Source organism: Rhinolophus ferrumequinum, chromosome 12 (assembly GCF_004115265.2).
Source record: "Rhinolophus ferrumequinum isolate MPI-CBG mRhiFer1 chromosome 12, mRhiFer1_v1.p, whole genome shotgun sequence".
Classification (NCBI taxonomy): domain Eukaryota; kingdom Metazoa; phylum Chordata; class Mammalia; order Chiroptera; family Rhinolophidae; genus Rhinolophus; species Rhinolophus ferrumequinum.
This window is the reverse complement of record NC_046295.1, coordinates 56,089,268-56,106,653: the sequence shown is the minus strand read 5'-3', so window position 1 is coordinate 56,106,653 and position 17,386 is coordinate 56,089,268. Positions and strand designations below refer to the sequence as shown.

General features: G+C 36.6%; 1 protein-coding gene across 3 annotated transcripts in view; it reads right to left on the bottom strand.

Moving 5' to 3' along the window:
* The window catches only part of INVS (inversin), a 119,204-nt gene that overhangs the window by 28,891 nt on the left and 72,927 nt on the right, over nt 1-17,386 (bottom strand). For all 3 annotated transcript variants that reach the window (XM_033122483.1, XM_033122485.1, XM_033122484.1), the window contains exons 9-12: nt 15,740-15,895; nt 15,098-15,327; nt 11,102-11,208; nt 4,552-4,764 (exon numbers count right to left, since the gene is read on the bottom strand). In XM_033122483.1, coding sequence (XP_032978374.1) covers nt 4,552-4,764; nt 11,102-11,208; nt 15,098-15,327; nt 15,740-15,895 — 706 coding nt within the window. The remainder of the gene's footprint in view (nt 1-4,551; nt 4,765-11,101; nt 11,209-15,097; nt 15,328-15,739; nt 15,896-17,386) is intronic.

Sequence of the window (17,386 nt, the reverse complement as noted above, 5' to 3'; positions counted from 1 at the left end):
TGAGAGCCTAATTTAACTAGGAAGAAAAAAAAATGTCAAAATGAGAGAGGAGGGAAATGAGAGAAGATTATTTGAGGCACAGAGAGAGCATGAGCACAGACACGCAACCTAGCTCTCACAGAATCTTTGAATCAGAAGAAATCTTAGAGACCGGCTGTTTATATAATCTTAAAAATTCCTTATATATTATCCTGGAGAGATGATAATTCAATTTCTGCTGGAACGTTTCCAGTGAGAGGAAACTGACTGCCTCACCAGACAGCAAAGGTTTAGTTCTAACCTTTTCAGTTGGTATCGCGCTGTATGTAGGGGGTCTGTCAGATTCTATCTCTTCATTGTCGCTGAATAACAGGCCTACTAATATTTGGTCTTTGACTTCCTCTCAAGGGACTAAGAAAATGTCATGTGTTTTAGGACCTCTGCATTTACAGAATGTTACAGCTGGGAGGTACCTCAGATATTACTTAGTCCATTTTTAAAAAATTCTCTTTGGGACTCATGGACTTTATTTGAGAATGGAATAAAAATCTACAGGTCCCTTCCCCCTAAATTCACATAGTTCTCATGATACACAAAAAGCTGCACATAGTTTAAGGGCATTCATGGAGCCCTGTCCTGGACTAAGAAATTGTTTCATCTTAATGATGGGAAACTGAGGCTCAGAGAAGGGAAAGGCATGAAGCAGAATCATGGGTCAGACCACAGTATGAGCAGAAAAGTCAGACCTATGGGTCAACCTTGGCACTGACACTGACAAACTGAAGGTGTTTGGGGAGCAGGCTGCAATAGCATCTACTATGAGGCAAAAAGGAGACTGGGGTATGAGCGGGAGTGTCATGAGCACTTTCGTTAATTATCTGAAAGTGGTTTATGGAAAAGGATTTAGACTTTTCTCTTTTGCTTCAAGGGGTAGCGCAAAACCGAAAGGTAGAGAAGAACTTCTGCCAGATAGAACTGTCCACTAATGGAATGTACTGCGTGAGAGGTACAAAACTCCTTGTCATTTGACTTTTTGAGGACACAGGACAATGTCCTGTAGAAAGGACTTAAGCATCACAAGAGTATGAACTGGGTGACCCGCACTGGACTTGACTATATAACCCTAGGAGACACATTCAATCTCATACACTAGCCAGAAAGAAGCTAAGGTCTCCCAGAGAGTGTGGTAAGGAAAGAAAGTGGTGTGAAAGGAAGTAAAGCAAGGTCAGGATGGCCGAGACCTCAAGTGGGAGGGTGTGGGAGGGTGGTAGTAGTGGAGAGAAATGAGACTTGGAGATATAAGTGGAAGCAAAATGTTGAAAGGTCTTACATAGCATCATGGCTGGTATTCAAGAATGGTGGCCTGTATAGAGTGGTGGGACAGAGAATGAAAGCAAAAGGACATAAAAGTGCATTTCAAAAGAGGAATAAACAGGCAGCACTAGCAGGGAAATAAGGATGCGAGAAGAGAGGTTGTGGTGAGCTGTAGGTTTCACACAGTGAGTCTGAAGTCACACTGACAATAAGACATGCAAATGAAAATGTCCAGCGATCTGAAATCCTGCAAGTAACAAAAGGACAGTCAAGTGGAAATGCCCAGGAGGTAACTGATGAGTTAGAGTTCCAGGGATTAGAGTTCCAGGAGGTCAAGATGTGAGACAGATTAAGGGGTTATCTACAGAGAGGAAGTAATTTAAGTTTTAGGAGTAAGTACATTTTCAATGAAAAAATATAGCAGGAGTAGAAGTCCCAGGAGTTAGCCCAAGGGGCTGTCCTCAGCGTGGAGATGGGATAATTAAAAAGATGTGAGAAGGAGGAGTCAGCGAGTTAGAGGAGATCTGAGATTAGAGAGTGAAATAAAAACCTGGCAAAAAGGAAGCTTCAGGAAAGAAGAGTGATCAACATAAATACTGTCTTATTTTAGTGTGCATTCAACTGTGTGCTTTGGCGGGTAAATTATAGTAATGTTCATTTTGGCAACAACACAGGTGGTGCGGTATGAGCTATAAAGTGCTTTTAAATGGATTATAACTATTCCTTAAATAGTATTTTCTAAAAAACACGCCTTAGAAAATATGACTAAAACTTCTCTCCCAATTTCTCTATCAGTAAATTAGAAATCACTTGAAGTTTAATATGTTCCTTTCACATCCTTGCTTTAAGGAAGGTGATTTTTGCCACCCTGTCGTGAGAAATGGGGAGAGGTACATTGAGGTAACAGGATGTGCCTGGGCTACCTAATTAGTTAACGAGGCAGCTGCGGCACAGACTGAATTTAACATTCTGATTTTTGTTCCTTAAAACAAAAACCCAACTAAAAATTAAACACTGACTCGGATGTTAAGAAATAACTTTTGAGAAATAAAATTAAAACAAATTCAATCAGTTTCTTTAACATTTAAATATTTCTCTTGGAGAACTATGCTACAATGATTATAGGAGGTGATAGTTAAAAGTGTAAGAAACTTGTTTCCGTCCAATAATGACACCCACTAAAGGAAAGATTGTGATTGAGAAAAAGTAAAGGAGATTATAATTTTTCAGATTTGGCAATTTCAAATATTATCACAGTAAGCACAGCTCCAATTTAAAAGGGTTTTAAAAAATGAACTTCAGAAACTAAGAATTAAGAACAAAGAACAATAGTGAAATTAATTAGGATAACAAATAAAGGTGAACTAAATGTTTCCTAAATCTAGTCGTTTCAAACCCTCTGGGCTGGGAGTTACATGAGGGCAAGTTAGGGAAAAAACTATTGTAAACCATTGCGTACTTTATTGAGGCTCATTATTTGAAACCCCTCCCTCTGTAGAGGACATCTCCTGATAAATGTATTCTTAGTTCCGAGCTCCACACTGAATCCAAACTCCTGACCCCAGGTAGACAGCCTCTGGGCAGCACCACAGACAAAAGAGAGAAGGAGGAGGCTGAGCTCACTAAACATGAAGACTTGGGAGAGTGCCTAGAAATCAACTGGTCTAAGTGATCATGTTTTACACATCAAGAAACTGAGGCTGAGAGAGAGAAATTCATCACAAGTAAATATCAGAGGCTGGATTTGAACCCAGGTCTTCTTTCCACTCTCCCACAACCCTTCTATTCTGCTGGAAAGGGAGTATATGGGGGAAGGATTCCAGCGTCCCCTTTCTCCAAAAAAAAACGTGGAATGTGTGTGGATTAATACAGTCCTTTGAGGGACATACGAAGTCAGTCATGCTGCCATATTCAGGTGGATATGACTTCAAATTCTGAAAACAGATTCTCACATATTAAACTGAAGTTTATAGAAACATCAGTTGAAGGAAATATAATATTCTATCCCTTGTAGAGCATATTTACTTGCAACTCAGGATTTGTCATATGTGTCACTCACATGCACAGAACTTTCTGAAAAAGGCTGGAAAAAGATGCATGTAGAGGCTTTAGGTTAACACTGGATTCTTTGGCAACGGTGAAGCAAAGAGAGCCTCAATAAGAGAAAAACAATGCAAAATAATATTCCTAGGACGCCACCTACTTCGGTAGCTTCAGAGACACAGAAAATAATGTGTTTCTGTCAGTCTCGTGCAGCAAAGGCTGACATTATGGTTAGCATTTCAGTTCGTAGTGGTATTTAACTTCTTACTACCATGGTTTACCCAGCATTTTATTATTATTTTTAGTTTTTATTTATCACACTTGTGCTTCCCCCTTGTGGGCACGATATGGAAGGATTCAAGAATTGGAAGAACCCAGGATTTGGAAACATTCAGGACACAGCCCAGGAAGTTATCCTGTAGGAAACTGCCTGTCTTTCACATCTTTATCATTAGAAGTTTTGGGATCTATACCTGCTAATGCAATACTCTCCTGCTATTTAAGAAAAGGTAAACTAAAGCAAAATCTAAAATCATTCATTTATGGTAAAATAATCACAATGTATAACAGGCATAAATGACTATTTTGCACATTTTGTATCATTATCCAGACAAGTGTGAGGTCCTTGAAGCAAGTATTTTGCTTTTATAGTTACTATTTTCTCTGTAGGTTCCATCCAATAGTTTTGTATTTATATTAAAAATTCAATCAATGTTTCTTGAATAAATTACATTTATTTAGTACAAATTTGTTAAGGACTAGGTGGAGTAAAGCAAGTTATTTATACAAGTTGGTTGCTTTAATCAAATCAAAACTAGACTGTGACTAGTCTAGTGAAAGTAGAGTAGACATTGGTGTTAGTTTCTTTTGGAAAGACAGAAAAGGCGAGAAGACCAGTTACCTCTTTGTAGCTCACTGTGGGAGCACGCCCACCCTCCGACTACTTGCCATGGGTGGGTGTGGCAGTGGTTTGTCCCTGGGTTAGAACATCAAGGACTAAACAAGAGGAACAGCCGCAAAGTAGAGACTAGGCCTTCAGCCTTCATTTTAGCCACAGTCCTCTGAAAGACTGGTGAGCAGAAGGGTGACATGGGCACAGGGTTCAAAATTATCTCAGATTCTCTCCAGATTCCCTCTCCTGGCTACTCCCACCACCCTGCCCCTTCCTCTCTGATTCTGAGTTGTGAGAAAACAATCTCTCCAGCTCAAACTTACTTGGCAGCAGCATCTTTTCTCAACTGCTCATGCTTCATGAGGAGATTCTTCCTGTCCCGGAAAGCTTTCCTGACCTTGTACCCTTTGTAGACAGCTTGGATTTTGAAGGCAGCGATGTCCTGTATGGCTGCGATGGACAGGGCACCGTGCTCCAACATGAACTGGATCACTTCATGGCGTTCACCAAGCAAAGCGTAATCGAGGGGCGTGTACCTGAAGCAGGAAGAGCTTTTGTTGTTGTTTTAAGTATTGGAATACAATTCAAGGCAGTTAAACTGGCAATATTACAGCAGCAGAAGGAAACCTCATTTTAAGATGTGGAATACTGTCAGACAAAGCTATTTTCTGTACTCCAGGGCTGTTCCTTTTTTTCTCTGAGGGGCATAAAACAAGGGTGAACGTGGGGTCAGGTGCTTTGGGCTGCTGATCATATCCATTCCTGAGTTTTGCTCACTGCTCACAAACCAGGGGCTGTGAGAACACATGCTCACTTCTCCTCTTCCCCAGATTCCAAATAATTCCTCGCTCCTATCTGAAAAAGTACTGCAAATAATATTCTGTGCGATTCAGATGTCTGAGCCCATGAATACTGATAGCTAACACTTACGGGATAAAAAATATACCTCCAAATGGAGAGACTTAGTGTATGATAAGGATGGCCCTTTAAAATCACTGCCGAAAGAATGGATTATGAAACAGTGTGGGGGTAACTGGCTAGCCATGTGGAAAGGATCCTTGTATCACATTTTACTCCAAAAGGATGAACCAAAGATATACATACACACATATATATAAACACACACACACATATATATATATATATGTGTGTGTGTGTGTATATAAATGAAAGTATTAGAAGAAATCATGGATGGTTTTTTTAAAAAATTGGGTTGGGAAGTCTTTTTTTTATTTTTTATTTTTTTAAGATACAAAACAGAAAACTTAAGCATGATAAATCCAACTACATAAAAATAACAAAAATTTGCAGGGCAAAAACACCAAAGACAAAGATAAAAGATGGTTCCCCAAGTAGGAAGTACTAATGGCTCCTAAACATATGTCCAGTCTCACTCATTTAAGAGAAATACAAATTAAGACTCACATGAGAGAGCACTTTAATAACTAGATTAGCAAAGATCAGAAGTTTAAGAACAAACTGTGCTGGCAAGGATGGAGGGAGACAGCTTCTCTCATATACTACATTAATCTTTAGGGAGAACAATTTGGCAATATCTGTCAGAATTACTCATGCATCTGCCCTTCAACAGAGCCATTTCACGTGTAGGCCTTTATCCCACAGATCTGCTCTCATGTGTGAAATGCTTTATGTACAAGGATATTCATAGAAGCACAGTTTGAAATAGTAAAAGAATGGAAACAACCTCAATATCCATCAACAGAAGTCTGTTTAAATAAAGCACGCGCCATCCACGCAATGAAGTCATCGGTATAATGCAGCCATTACTGCGGTATATGAATAAATAGAGAACGATCTCCAGGATGTCTTGTTAAATAAAGAAAAAAGTAAGAAACAGAACAGTATTATGGCGTGCTCCACTTGTACAGAAAAGAATATATCCCTATATGCTTTTCTGTGTAAGATGTATCTCCAGAAGTTTCCCAAGAAACTGGTAATGGAGATACTTCTGAGAGGGAAACTGCTTGTCTGAGAGGCAGAGGTAGGAGGGACATTGACTTTTCACTAAATGCCCTTTTATGTCCTTAAATTTTGTACAGTGTGTATATAGTACCTTTTTGATAAATATATTGTTTAGAAAGGATGGATATTATTGCCATATAGTTATATGTTTAAATCTCAACTGGTTACTTTCTAGATGTGTGATTTTAGGCAAATTCCTTCTTAAAAATGTATCTTCTATTTTTAGAAACATAAAATAAATCGGATAAATACACAGAAGAAAATAACAGTTATCTGTATTCTCACTCTCACAATTAACCACTGTTAATATCTTGGCAGATATGTTTTCCTTTTTTAAAGAAAAATGACTACTTGGTAAAAATGACATATTTTTAAGAATTCAAACAATACAAAAAGTGAAAAAATTGAAGTAAACAAACAAAACAAACCCAAATTCTACCATCCAACAATGGTAGTGATAACTGTCACTTCTTAAACAACCTACTTGATGTTTCTAAGACCCAGCTTTCCTCATCACAGACTTGGAATGAGGAAAAAAACGTAATAAATGTAAAGAATGCATTGTATTATACATGATACAAAGGAAGGAGTCCATAAATGCCAGCTATTATTGTTATTGTTATAGGACATACATTGCAGTATGAACTATGATACCACAGTCACTCATTATAAATATTATTTCCATAGGACCCAAATTAGTATTTATAAGTGGTTATAAATGGTTTGGTCACTTCAGTAAGGAAACTCTGAATTCAGAAGGAAGCCCCAAATACTAAAACTAAGGAACCCCCATTTTAGGACAGCTTGATTTGCCACCACTGTTCAGTGACCAGAGGCCATAAGTAGAAGTCCGTATATAAACTTTAAAATATTATTTATAAGTAGGTAGCATTTTGTAAATTTAAAAACTTTAACTACATATTCAATGGAAAAGATTATCAGAGTCACAGAACCACACAACAGTAGAGCCAAACTGAATTTTAGAGGACATTCAGTGTAATAAAATAAACAGACCCCCAAAAAATAAGTACCTTGCTGAAGGTTATGTAACTAGTTACCTGCAGAATCTAGACCGCAACTAAGATCGCATGACTCCCTGTTTAATAATCCTTCCACAATACCTCTATCAATTACTGAGTTTAAGTCTCCTATAGAATAAAACTTCTAAAATCAACATGCAAATAACATATATTTAGTAAGCTTGATCATTTCTTCTATAATTAAAATGTAGTGTCTTTCACATAGTATACAAGCAGGATTATCAAAATCTGGTTTATGAAAGGGCCCAAACTATACCTTTACTTACAAATATGACAAAAGGAAATAACAGGGAGCATAATACATCTGAAAGAATGCAGAAGTGGGAGTCAGCAGATCTGTGGGACCCTGGGCATTCTCTTCACTTCTCTGAGCTGTTTTCTCATTTGTAAAAGGTGGTGAAAGGAAGGTAAGAAAAACTAGATCTCTTAGGCTGCTTCTGGATGGAAAATTGCATTTCAAATAAATATTTTTAATGAAAAAAATTATATTTTTATTATGAGAAAATTCAAACATAAACAAAAGTAGAGAGAATAATACAATAATCCTTTAAACACTCATCATCCAAATTTAACAATTAGCAAGATTTTTGCCCTATTTGCTTCATCCAAGCCTTTCCTCTTTATTTTTGCTAAAGTACTTTAAAGCAAATCCCAGAACTCCTATCATTTCATATCTCTCCATCTCAGTATTCATCTATAAATAATATAACCACAATGTCTTTATTGTATTAACAAAATTAACAGGAATTCCTTAGGAAGATCTAATTCCCAATCCGTATTCAAATTTCCCCAATTTTCTCAAAAATGTCTGTTTTTACAATTGGTTTATTTAGGATTCTCAGTCAATTTTTGACCAAGGAGACACAATTCAAATATCTCGCAAGGTTTTAAGGTTGAAGTTTATACCTACAGTTTAAGCAACCGACTGTATTGTGTTTATTACTTCTGAATCTTCATCCCCAGTTCAATTTAGAAACATTCAAGTGCTGTGAATATTCCCATCGATGTCAGAGTGTAGCTGTCAGCTAGTTATTGACTGAAAGCCAGAAGTAGCTGGCAAAAATTATGTCTATGCTGTGCACATCATGCGGTTAGTGTCGATGCACCAGAAGTAAAAATTAGCTCTACATTGATGGTAACCAGTCAAGAAACAATGTAGATAAAGACAAGAACAAGACACAATTGGACCTGCCATCTGGGAATGGTCTGATGGGATGAGCAGAATGCCTAAACTAGAATGTCAATAAACATAAAAGGCAGTGCCAAGTTCTGACATTTGCACAGCAAGGTGCACTGCTGATGAAACATTAAAGGAGGCTGGAATATTGCCACTGTCTCTTCATCTGTATAGATTGGCAGTACAGGTAGGAGGATTTTTCCTTTCGTCTTTAGGTCTGTAATTAACATATGCTTACTCCAGGAGGCAGTAAGCATCTTCATTCTCAGGCTTACTTAGGTCTTAAATTCAAGGCTTATTAGCATATAAATGGGAATTGAATTACAAAAAAATTTTTTTTTACTGTTTCCTAAAAAACTAGTAGTCAGTTAACATTGTTAGAGAATAAATCCTTTCTAGAAATAAATCATTACTAGCACTTAGGATTTGTCAAGTTTCCCTTTTGATTTTTTTAGGATTTCAGAGGGAGAAATCTTCAGCTTTCTCACATATCTGCTTTAATATCAAAACCTCAGCCTTGAGGATTCCACTTGGCTTTCCAGCTTTCTTACATGTCCAACCCCCTAAATCTTCAAATCTTTTTTGTTTTGCAGTTGTCATCTGACTATAATTGCTCCTAAAGTAAGACATACTAGTCTGCTTTATCTAATTCTGCATATGCTCTAAGAATTCCAGAAAATTCTAAAGTAGGTATGAAGCAGGGTCATGCTCCTAGGAGCCTGAAAACATCCATTTGATAGTGCCGGTTATTTACTGAGCCGCTACTACATGAAAAGCACAGTGAGCAATACAGAGATGACCATGATCTTCAGGAGTTCTCTGCTAATACAAAGGACGGATTACATAAAATGATAATATAAAGTGAAACGTGCCGCATGATATAGAAATACAGCGTGTACGGGACAAGAAAGTTTGGGACACATGACTGTGGGATCAGAACACTTTCCCTAGATGAGGCTGCATTCTAACAGAGGAATGACAGGATTAACAATGACATTAGAAATATGATTTAGGAAGGCTACCTTGGAAGTAGGTGAGTTGAATGAGGAAAGATCAAAGGAGGGAAAACAGCAAGGAGACAGTGCAATAGTTCTAGAAAGAGTCAAAGAGGGCTAGATTTAGACAATGGCGCTGGTGATGAAGAGGAGATGACAGTGTGAGCCAAGGAGAGAGAGATGCTGAGTCTGAAACAGAGTTTTAGAACTCAGCAGTGCCCAGGTGACTGCTGACACCAAAGGAGACAGATCCAGGCTTTGAAGAATGTTTGTATTCAAAAAATAATAAATGGAAGAGGAGCTAAAAGAAATGGAGAAGAGCAGACAGGATTAGAACAGAATCAGGGAAATATACTGTCACATAAGCTTAGAGAAGGTTTAGTCTCAATAAAGTAAAGAAGAGGAAGCAACAGAACTAGGTGATGCAGAAAAGCCAGTGAGAGCGGACGGAGAGGCCAACGTACGATTTTTCAGTTGGGAATTTGTCAGTGACCATTTAGACACAGATTTCAGTACAAATGTGAAAATGGAAGCCTGACTACAAAGGCATGAATGGTGAGTATGAGGAAATGGAGGCAGTGAAGACAGTCTGAGAGAAGGAAGACTTTATGGGCAGAGAAGACAAACTTCAGGAAAAAAGTTTCGGAAAATAATGGGTGGAGGATATAATTAATGGGGTATGTTTCTGAAGAAGTGGGGAAAATGAAGGGGTTGGCCCCAGAGAGGAAGAGCATGTTCCCACGGAGACAGCTGGCCCACAGAGAAAGTCCCTCTTTCTCCTCAAAGTTTCCCACCTCCTGACAGGAAGAAAGAATTGGTGGTGGCTAAGAAGGTGGGGATGGTGTAATTTTAGTTAGAGCATCCATGGACAATGAAAACTAAAGCACAGACCTGGGCTGGGGGAAGCTCAGGGATGGAAGTCTGACCACAAATTTAGTTGTTATCTACAAATTACTAGAATCTTCCTAGATGCAAGACCACCAAGAATCTGTTCTGCTTCGACTTCACACTGTATCTGGTCCTTTTTCACTGGGCCTGGGTCCTTGGAGAACACCCACAGCCTAACCCTGTGGATCTCATATTATTCAAGAAATCTGTATTTAGACTAAAGTCCCGAGCTTTCATCTTAGTTTCTCCTTATTTTTTTCATGCTATATCATGGCACCTCTGTCCACTAACTGATAATATCCTCTTCATCAAGAGAAACTTCTTGAACCTATAACACATTCCACTCAATTCCTAGTTTTGGTCAATCAGGAACCCCTGACTTGATGCTAGTCACCAGCCAGAAGAAAGTAAGTTACCTCATCTGTAAAATGTAAGCTTGCCCTAGGTAATCTCTGAAGTTCTAAATAGCTTTCCGATCCCGTGATCCAAGTCAACATGACATGGGCCTTTTACTCTTTTCTTCTGGTTCAGGATTTCCGTATAAATATACTTACTATTTTTGAACCAGTATTTAAACTTGAGATTTTAAAAATCTAGCAGACACATCAAACTAAACTGCTTGTGATTATGACTTTTGTCTTGTGTTTTCACTTTCTTATTATATGCACATGTTAACTTTTAAAAAATAAATGTTATTTCCAAAACCTAAAAAAAAAAAAAAAAAAAAAAACCTAGCAGAAAGGATGTGAGATGCACAATAGTACACACTTTTTATCAACAGTTGACTTACCTCTCTTCATTGTTTTCCATCTGATTGGGGAAGGCAGCAAAGTCTAGTAGTAATTTAATGGCATCTAGGTATCCATTGTTACAGGACCAGTGCAAAGCTGTTCTTCCCTACAAGCACGAGCAGAGATCAGGTACATCTGGAATCAGTATTTTTGGACGTAGTTATTTAGGCTAACTCAAAAATATATACAATTCTCTCCCCAAACTGCTTAATTGCAGAAAGGGAAAATGTTAAGTACGAAGTGGAGAAGATGGACAGTACCTTAACCAAGTGATGAAAATTAGCACATGTTAAGGGGCATCATGTATCTCCAGAGGTGATATCCGGAGAAGGATTCAATATCACTTATGTAACATTCCAACCCAAAATGAAAAACTTGAATCCAACTGTGAGGAATCATAAGCTAAACCCAAATGGAGTAAAATGCTATAAAACAAATGGCCTGCATTCTTAAAAAATTTCAGTGTCATAAAAGATAAAGAAATCATGAAGCATTGCTAGAGATTAAAGAGGGATATTTCATGGTGTTAAAGCAAAGAGGAAGATATCACAATCCTAAATCTGTATGTACCTAATAACACAGTTTCGAAATACATAGGCTGAAAACTGACAAAATTAAAAGGGGAGGTAGTCAAATCCATAATTACAGTGGGAGATTTTTAACCTATCTTTTATAATAGTTGATAGAATAAACAGATAAAAGAGCAGGAACGTTACATAAGACCTGAACGATACAATGTAAAAATTTGACCTAAGTGATATATATAAAACACCGCCTCCAAACAATGACAAAAATCAGTATTCTTTTCATATGTACATAGAAGATTTACCATATCATCCATATGCTGGAGCATAAAAAAAGACTTAAAAGACTTTGAAAGATTATAATTCAGAGTATATTTTCTGACCACAGGAGAATTTAAAGTACACATCAGTGCGGTAGGCAGAATAATGCACTCCCTTGCAAGGGTGTCTACATTTTAATTTCTGAAATCTGTAACTATGTTATGTTACATGGAAAGGGGGAATGAAGGTTGCTAATCAGCTGACTTTGAGATGAGGAGATTATCCTGGATTATCCAAGTAGGCCCAAAGTAATCACAAGAGTTTTTATAAGTGAAAGAGGGAGGCAGAAGGGTGAGTATCAGAGTGATGTAGTGTGAAAAAATCTCAGCTAGTCATTGCTAGCTTTGAAGATGGAGGAATGGGGCCCAAGCCAAGGAATGAGGGCAGCAGCTAGGTGCAGGGAAAATCCAAGAAACAGATTCTGCCCTAGAGCTTCCAAAAGGAATGTAGCCCTGTGAGACCCATTTTGGTCTTCTAATATCCAGAACAGTAAGATAATAATTTGTGTTGTTCCAAGCCACTAAGTTTGTGGAAATTTGTTACAGCACCAATAGGAAATTAATGCAATCAACAACAAAATGATAATAAGAAAATGCCTAACTGTCTGGAAATTAAACAATATACTCCTAAATAATCTATGTGTCAAATAATAAGTCAATATAGAAATTAGAAAATGTTCGAGCTGAATGGTAGTGAGGGTATAACTTATCCAAACTTGTCGGATACAGTTAAGCAGTGCTTAGAAGCAGCAGAGTGTGTAAATACATAGATTGGAAAAGAATATTGGAAAAAATCAATGATTTAAACTTTCATCAAAAGCATCTTTAAAAAAAATAGTAAATCAAACCTGGGGAAAATATGGCAGGAAATAATAAAGGTAAGAGTAAACACGAATGAAATAGTAAAAATAAAAACTTAAAATATAGCAACTCAACAAAGACAGAAGTCAGTCCTTTGAAAAAGTAAATAAGCAAAATGGAAAATGTTTTAAAGAAGAAAAGAGACAAAACACATTACCATTATATGGAATGAATAAGAGGAAATCACTATAGATCCTACAGACATAAAAAAGATAAGAGCATATATGACCAATTTTATGCATATCCATTGGACTTTTTAAATAAAATGGATAAATTTCTCAAAAATGCAACTTACTAAAGGGGAAATGAAAATAATTAGAAAATCTAAATAGTTTGGTAATTGTTAATAGCACTGAATCATTATTAACAACTTTTGCACAAAGGAAACCCCTAGATGTGATGACTTCGCCAGGGAATCCTCCCAAACATTTAAGGAAGAATTAACAACAATCTCACACAAATTCATTAGGAGAATAAGAAAAGAGGTACTACTTCCTAACTCTTTTAATAAGGTGAGTGTAACCTTGTTACCAAAGCCTGACAAGTACAATACAAGAAAGAAAAACTGTAGATCAAACTCTCTCATGAACATAGCTGCAAAAATCTTAAAATACTGGCAAATAAAATCTACTAATATATATATTTTAAAAATATATCATAAGGGGGCTTACTCTAAGAACAAAAGGGTGGTTTAACATCTGAAAAAACAATGTAATCAATGTAATTCACCATATAAACAGCACAGAGGAGAAAAATAATATGATCATGTTGATAGATGCAGGAATAGTATCTGACAAAAATTAAACAGCTAATTGTGATTAAAAAAATCTTAGCAACTAGAACTATAAGGGAACCTATAGCAAACATTGTATTCAATGGTGAAATATTTCAAGCTTTCTCCTTGAGAAGCCAGGATAAGTTAAGAATGTTAACTATCACCAATTGTATTCAGCATTGTGTTGGAGGTCCTAGCTAGTTCAATAAGGTCAGACAAGAAATGAAAGGCATAAGGATTGGGAAGAAATAAACAAAAATGTTATTATTCACAGATAGTATCATTGTTTATGTAGATAATCCAAAACAATACACATAAAAACAATACATATAAAAATAGAAATGGAAAGTGGATTAATACATACAACTTGTGTAAGAAACTGGCAACTTGTAAAAAATGTAAAAGATACTGTAAATTATAAAAGATGCATTTCTCATAATATAGGTACAAGGACCATATTTTACATATTTTCATTATGTTACTTTTAATATGTAGTAATAATCTTGATAAATATTTATCGAAATAATTAATCTGGAATATATTTTCTGACATGGAAAACATGCTAGTATTTTTAAAGAGTTAAATTAAACTAGCAAAAAAGTCAATACTGGCTAAATTGAGAGAAATCAATACATTACTACATAGCTGGGGGAAGCATAGATTAAACCATATGTTTTAAAAATCAGTTCAACAGTATCCTTGTATATCAAAGCCTAATTACATTCATATACCATTCATTACTTTGATTCAATAATCTCACTTATGAGAGAGAAATCATTCTAAGGAAATCATCCAAAAGAAAAAAATATTAAATGCACAAAGATGACTAATGCCACATGATCTGTAATAACGAAAAAGTGTCTAGTGATAGGAAGTTACTTATTTAATTGTAAAATTTGAATCATAGGCATAGTTTGGACACAAACTCCCTCCAACTGCCCTGCCACTGTTGTTACCTTAGGGTAATTATTTAAGTTCCATGAGCTTCAATTTCCTCATCTGTAAAATGAGGGTAATAATAGTAAATACTTTATAGAGTTACGATGAGGACTAAGTTATTAAACATAAAGCTCTTAGACCTTTAGAATATTTAGCATCCATGATTACAAAAAAGATTATATACCAAGTGAGAAAATATTTGTGATAATTTTAAGTGAACAAAACAAAATGTGGTTTGTAAAATCATACAGATATATGTATATGTATATATATATATATATACACACTCACATACATATCACACTCATATACATATATATACATACGCATATGCCATGTATGTATATTTTATAAAAGTTATAAAATTATTCCCATCCTATATTATGACTTTGTTAAATTACATAGACAGACAAGGACTTGAAAAGAACATGGATAAATAAAAATCATTTTTAATTAACAGATAGATTTGTGAGTGATCTCTTCATTTGGTAAATTGTCACTTTACTCAGTTTTAGTTAACAAAGTAAAACTACTCTAAACACTTAGAAACAATAGAAAAAGACCCAGAATTCCTACCTCTTTGTCTTGAATGTTAGGGTCTGCATTATTTTCCATGAGCACTGCCATGCAATTGATGTATCCCCCATATGCAGCACACTGCAAAGGGGTTCTTCCTGCGTAATCTTGTACATTTGGATTGATCTTATTTTCTATCAATATCTGGCAAACATCAGCATTTCCTCCCAGTGCTGCCCAATGTAGAAGAGAATGTCCATCTTGGTCCACTAGATCTACCCTTGCTCCACCTGAAAAAAAGCAAAAATATAATAAACATGTCTAATATAGAGGGCATTTATCAAAAAGAATAAAAGCTTAAAAAATATAACAACAGCTTTCGTCTCAGTGAAATGCTTCCATGTATATTATCTACTTCAGATTTTTACAATAAGCCTGTTAGTTGATCAGGGTAGGCATTATTTCCCTTGTACATAAAAGGAAACTGAGGATCAGGCAGATGAAGTGACTGTTCCAAAAATCACACAACTACCAACAGGTGGAGCTAGGACCTCGAGTTTCCTGTTGCCAGGTGTGGCGTTCTTCCCTCCATCCTTCTACCCAGGAGGCTCTCTGTTCCGTAAGGCTGTATATTTCAAATGATGAATGCAAGAATTCCTACCTTTTGAGAGTGACTTATGAGGAGCACTCTTAATAACTAACCTTTAATAAGTGTCTGAATCACATCTTTGTGTCCCATCTCACAGGCTCGGAAAAGTGGAGTATGTTTCATGACATCAGTAGCATCTACTTGAGCATTATTTTCCAATAATAACTTCACGGTGCTGACATGGCCAGAAAGGGCAGCAGCATGTAAAGCTAAAAAGGGAGCAAAAGAAAGTGATGAACACTGTAATAGCAACTTTACCTCTTTATTATTCGAACTATGTCTCTTTCCCTCGTTTGACTTCCCTATCATTTTAGCTAAATGCAGTCTAATCTTAAGAATTCTCTACTTTATTTTTCACTTTTATAGATTTCTATCTTCCTTCTATTCATATGTGTTACTCACACTTTCCCCCTTCCTTCTATCTTTCTCATCTCACCGTTTTCTTCCTCTGTCCTGTTGGTCTGAAATGGTCCCCTCTTCTCAGTTACTAGTTTATTATCTTTTGCTCTTTATAAGAGAGCAAGAGAAAAATAAATGACAAAGAGAAATAACTTAAACGATGCAGGCAATTCTGCCCACCAACCCACTCAATAAGCACAAGCCCCTGAGGGATCGTGTGACAAGAGACGTCAATCTACGGTTCCTTCACAAGCTATTCCTGTGGTTGGTCTTTGTACCCATGTGATACTGAGAGTTCGAGCACCTTACTGCATTGAGTGCATTTTTCATACAATGTGCCTCCAAAGGCAAGCCAGCTATTTCCTCAGGGCCCAATTTAAGAAACAGCAATTTGTTTCAATAGTGGAGAAAACACTGAGATGGAATGTGGCCTCTTCTCTGGTGCTTTTGTGAGGGGTTTGCAAGAGTAATTGTGCCCATATATGAGTTTCATGTTATGCTGATCCCTTACGTATGTTATTCCACTCTAGTGCTTGACTTATGTCTTCAATCTTTAGATTATTCTTTAAATTCTATTTAAAGTCATCACTCTTTAAATTCTTCTGAATTTGCCAGGATAACTATTTAGAGGTCTGGGTCAGCTCTTTCTAAGTATTATGGCTCTATAATGCCTAGAACAATGTTTCTTTCATACAGTATGATCCAAGGACCAAACCTAGGAAGCTTATAAAAATGCAGATTCCCAGAGATTTGTTGAGAATGCTATGGGCTGGGTATTAATGCAATGAAGGGAATTCAGCAGGGAACAAAATAGGTAATGTTACATTCTAGCATGGGAAGCAAAAAAAACCCCAAAAACCCGAATATATAAACAACAAGTATTAGCTAGTAATGGATGGTATAATTGAAAGTAATAAAAGGTATTTTGATATGTAGAATGACTGGGGACTACTTTTGATTGGTGGTTAGAGAAAGCCTTGCTAAGGAGCTGACATTTAAGTTGAGATCTGAATCATAAAAAAGAGACAGCAATGTGGAGATCTGCAGAGAGACTAGTTTGGGCAAAGGGAACAGTTAACACAAGGACAGGAATGAATCCGTGTGCTTAAGGAAGGCAAGGAAACTGCAGCACAATAGGTAGAAAAGGCCAGATCATAAATGGACATACAGGGCAGAATGTCAAAGACACTGAGGGGCTTGAAATAGGTGAGTGATATTATCTGATTTACGGTTTAAACACAACACTTTAGTTGTTCTGAGGAAAATGCACTGTAGCAGATTAGAATATAAGCAAGGAGCCC